Raw genomic sequence first — 4760 nt, 5'->3', positions numbered from 1 at the left:
GAGTCCCTTGTTTGTCCTGAACAGTTCAACTGCCTGCTGTTCTTCAGAAAAATCCTCCAGCCCCGGCACACTCTTTGGTTTTCCAGCATCTTGTACATATTTGACCACTTTCCAACAGTGACTGTATGATTTTGAGATCCATCTTTTCACTCTGAGTTGTATGTATGTATGTATGTATGTATGTATGTATGTATGTATGTATGTATGTATGTATGTATGTATGTATGTATGTATGTATGAATACTTTCCGTACCCACTGTATGTATGTATGTATGTATGTATGTATGTATGTATGTATGTGTGTATATGTATATTGACATTTTATTTCTGGAACCCAACCACAATTGTAGAGTTGCATCGTATCAACCAATGGTATGAGTTTGGGGCGGGGCTAATTGTTCAGCTGATCAAAGGAAGACAGGGAAACCAATTTGAATGTATTACAGTTCCATTTAGTTATTCTAGTTGCATGCTTACAGACGTTTTTCTGCTCATTGAACACATTCAAAGCCGTCTAATAGCAGCAAGTTTATTACCTCTCTCAGAGCGTTTTGGTGTTCCTGTTAACTTTAGCAGGAGGAAGTGAGCATACAGTAGGATGATAGAGAAAGTCACTAGTGACACAACACGTACAACTCTCAGTTCTCAGTTCAAGTCTCTGTCTTTGTCAACTTTACTAAGTGAAAATTTTTTTTTTTTCTCGATACAAATCCAGAATGCCCTTAGTAACCACATAGCAACATGATTGAAACCATTGATAACACCTACTGATATTTTTTGAAAATCAATTTAATCTGTCTTATATTTTTTATCTTATGCTCATTTTCACATTCATTTAGTAGGTAATGTCCAAGTAAATGTATCCATTTGGATCGGTAGAACACAAATCTTCATCTCTTTCAAACTGTTTTTCCTACACTGTTTTTGTGTGTTTGGCAGGTATTTAGATCTGGATCTGGTGGTGAGAGATAAAGACGGGAATATTCTGGATCCTGACCTGACCAGCACTGTCAATCTGTTCCGAGCACATGAAACCGCATCCAAGCAGATTGAAGCTCGCATCCAAGAGGAGAAGGTAAATGATATTAGACTGTTTTTATCCATTAATTTCAACATGCTGCTTTTTTTCTGATGTCTTGTAATTCATTTGGATTGAGATATTTGAATGGGTTTGTTGGTGTTATTGGATTGTGAATGTGCGAGGCCTGAGAGCCGACGGCACACTCACATTTTCTCATCACCACTTGCTGTGATGTTTAATAAACACCTTGAATGTGTTCTGTGCTAAAAATGCATGCAATGTTGTATTAAAAGTTGGCTGAAAATGTGGGAGCCTGATAATGAGATGTTTTAAAATGGTATCTAGGTGGTCAGCTAACTAGGTTTCTAACTGTGCTAATTTGTGCCACCTGTACAAACCGCTAGACCACACGAAACCATTTACATGCACGACCTAATTGTTTGATTTGAACTCTCAAATATTTCCTCCAATGCTTCAGTACCAGCTCGTTCCTAGAAACACCGTCATGTAAATGACTCATTTACGGCTTGATTCCGTTCATCTGTTCCCGTCTCTCGCTTTGTTCCTTAATGAGTAATCACGATATTATTGGGTGACACTTTAATTCGTGTTCATCAGTCGTGTTGCAGAATTGGTAATTAAAGTGTTGGAGAAAGCAGCAGTATCATTAAAGCTGTAAAGGATAACGAGCTAATGGTTGTTAGAGGAGGAAGCTCAACGGAGACGCCGCCTGGTTTGCATTGTTGCATGTATTGTGTGCATCCATGTACGTGCGTTGGTGTCTACAGGTAATTTAACAGAAAAAACAATTATCTGTGCCGTGAAAAACATATAATGAATGAATCGTATTGAAGTTCTTGTGTTGCTCACACACTGTTAGCATATTTGCTTGTTTTTAATTGCATGCATTTTGTGTATTTGCATGTGCATAATTTATAATTCTAGAGCATATGCACTGGTTTGTTCACATGTTGGTGCTTGTTTGCACCCACACATTCTCATTTGCTAGAGGTAATTTCTTTAATAGATGCTGGGCTGGTCAGGGTCAGTTTATTTTCCCAGAATCCTCTGCTCTTTGCACAAACCCCCAGCGGGGAATGAGTTGCTGCCCCCAATCAAAAGCTGCTCGAGCAATTTACCCTTCACTCAGACAGCGTACTAACAGTCTGTGTACACCGAACCAATCCATGCATCAGTCGTTGCCTTTCTGGATAGCTGCTCAACTAACACGTTTGACTTTATCTTGTCGGTTGTAGGCAGAAACACCTGGTGTATGGCCAGTAGCGCTTGGGGGCTCAAAATAATATGTGCTGTTTGAGTTCATGATTGTGCATGCTTTTTTACACTCTTGCTTGTGTGTTTGTGCGTTTCTCTCCAGGATCTGGGGAGCGAAGACCTGAAGAGGGAGAAAATCAGTTTTGTTTGTCAGATCGTTCGAGTGGGCCGGATGGAGCTCAGAGATAACAACACTAAGAAACTAACGTCCGGCCTCCGCAGACCCTTCGGTGTGGCAGGTAGAGCCTCACACATAACACGTGATGCACACTTAGCATGGAAACCATAGTGTCCATCAAAATACCACCAGGAATTTACATGGACACATTTGGCGGATGCTTATATCCAAAGTGATTATAAATGACCCATTCATCTACGGAAACACCAACCATACAGCCATTGTTTCTACTGTAAAACTATAAGAATGAGATATTTTTATTAGATAAAATTGAATTTAACATTCACTAAATTCAGAATTTCTGACATTTAACATATTCAGTAAATTCAGACTGTTTTTTTTTTACTTTTTTAGCATTTTTATTTTATATTTTATTATGTTTATATTTTTATTTTATTATATTCTTTTATAATTATTATTTTTTCTTTGTTAATTGTAAACCTATACGAATTAGATGTTTTTACTATATATAATTAAATTTAACATTTAACTTTTTGGATGTTTTTGTTGTAAGTGCCCACGATAACAATATCGTGCATATTCATTACCGTGATATACCGCATTACCGAATACCGGCACAAATCTAGTTCCCACTGGATGCAACAAATGCCTAGTTTGTAATGGGTTTTATTGGTTTTGTCTCGTCGCTCCGTGACACGGCATCACAGTATGGTAAGTGGCGTAACATTTCTGTCACACGCTTGAGACACATTTCATTACACCTAATACACAAAATAATGTTCTTTTTTAGCAACGTCATATGACCCCTTTAAAAAAAGTCTCAATCAGAGGAACCCATTGCTTTCAAACAGCACAGTTTGGGAACGCACAAGTTTTGTGCAATAAATAAAATACAGCAAAAAACTTCAAATATTTGAAAAGCAATAAATATATATATATATATATAATTATTATTTTTTCTTTGTTAATTGTAAACCTATACGAATTAGATGTTTTTACTATATATAATTAAATTTAACATTTAACTTTTTGGATGTTTTTGTTGTTTTTATTTTACTTAATTTTTTAAAATCATTTTAGATTTTGTTATTTTTATTTGTAGTCGTTATATTTTATTTCTATTATATTATTTTATTTCATTTCATTATTAATACTGTAAACCCATAAGAATCACATATTTATTATATATAATTAAATTGAACATATTCACTAAATTCAGACTTTCTGTTTGTTAGTTTTTTTGTTGATATATTATTATTTTTTTAGTATATGTTGTATTTTAGTTTAGTTTAGTTTAGTTTAGTTTAGTGACAGTGACAGCTAATACTAAGTTGCCACACTTTGGGCTGAAAAATGTATGGGTCTTTTTCTTGTTTTAAATTACAAGTAGCAGGTGTTCTGTGTTGAGCTCTGTTTTTATTTGTAATATTTATTTGAGTGATTGCATATACCTTCAAGTATAATTGTTTAAGCCTTATGTGAAATCAGCTGGAATAATATATTGCATATAAGCTTTGCTATATGCGATACAGAAGGTGGTGCAACAATCTCTCTGCGTTCATGCATTTTTAATGCCTTCAAAACAAACATGGCCTTTGCACTGATTTTGTGTGCCTGGAGTTAAATATTATTACATCTACAATCACAGTATACTTCAGAAGCCTTGATCTGGTTGGAGTGAAGTGACCCTAACATTTGTGTCTATTGTAACTGTTACTGTTGCTAATTCCTGATGCTAAGGTTGATTATTGTGCAATGCGTTGCTCGCAGTTTGTTGTCTGTTGTTGTGCACAAAGGGTTTCTCCTTTAGTTTCATGGAAAAAGGAAAATCTGTTCTTCTGTTGTAAATAAATAAGGCCGAACAGGAGAATGAGAGTGGACATGCAGCCTTTGGTTTGAGCATCAAACGGATTTTGAAGTGGGAAAGCCTCTCTCTCTCGCTCTCTCTCTCTCTCTCTCTCTCTCTCTCTCTCTCGTGGGAACGCACAAGTTTTGTGCAATAAATAAAATACAGCAAAAAACTTCAAATATTTGAAAAGCAATAAATATATATATATATATATATATTTTAATATATTCATAAGAAATATATTATAAGTTTAGTTTAGTGTTCAATTCTCACTATTAACTATTTGTTTATTAGCATGCATATTACTAGCATATTGGCTGTTAATTAGTACCAAAACATTAGTGTGACCAAAAAAAAAACAATTGTTCATATACATATTTATATAAACAATAATTAAAGCATGTTTTCCACGCTGTTTTCACTGAATAAACACAAGAATAATATTTGATCATTTTTGCTTATATGCACTTAACAAT

General features: G+C 34.9%; 1 protein-coding gene across 1 annotated transcript in view; it reads left to right on the top strand.

Annotated features, from left to right (window-relative positions):
* The window catches only part of LOC107666886 (dedicator of cytokinesis protein 1-like), a 262036-nt gene that overhangs the window by 57045 nt on the left and 200231 nt on the right, over positions 1-4760 (top strand). Inside the window, exons 7-8 of the mRNA XM_016458403.1 lie at positions 940-1075; positions 2400-2535. Of these exons, the coding sequence (XP_016313889.1) occupies positions 940-1075; positions 2400-2535 (272 nt within the window). The remainder of the gene's footprint in view (positions 1-939; positions 1076-2399; positions 2536-4760) is intronic.

Source organism: Sinocyclocheilus anshuiensis, unplaced genomic scaffold (genome assembly GCF_001515605.1).
Source record: "Sinocyclocheilus anshuiensis isolate Anshui unplaced genomic scaffold, SAMN03320099.WGS_v1.1 scaffold1500, whole genome shotgun sequence".
In the NCBI taxonomy this organism is placed as follows: domain Eukaryota; kingdom Metazoa; phylum Chordata; class Actinopteri; order Cypriniformes; family Cyprinidae; genus Sinocyclocheilus; species Sinocyclocheilus anshuiensis.
This window is presented reverse-complemented; position numbering and strand designations above follow the sequence as displayed.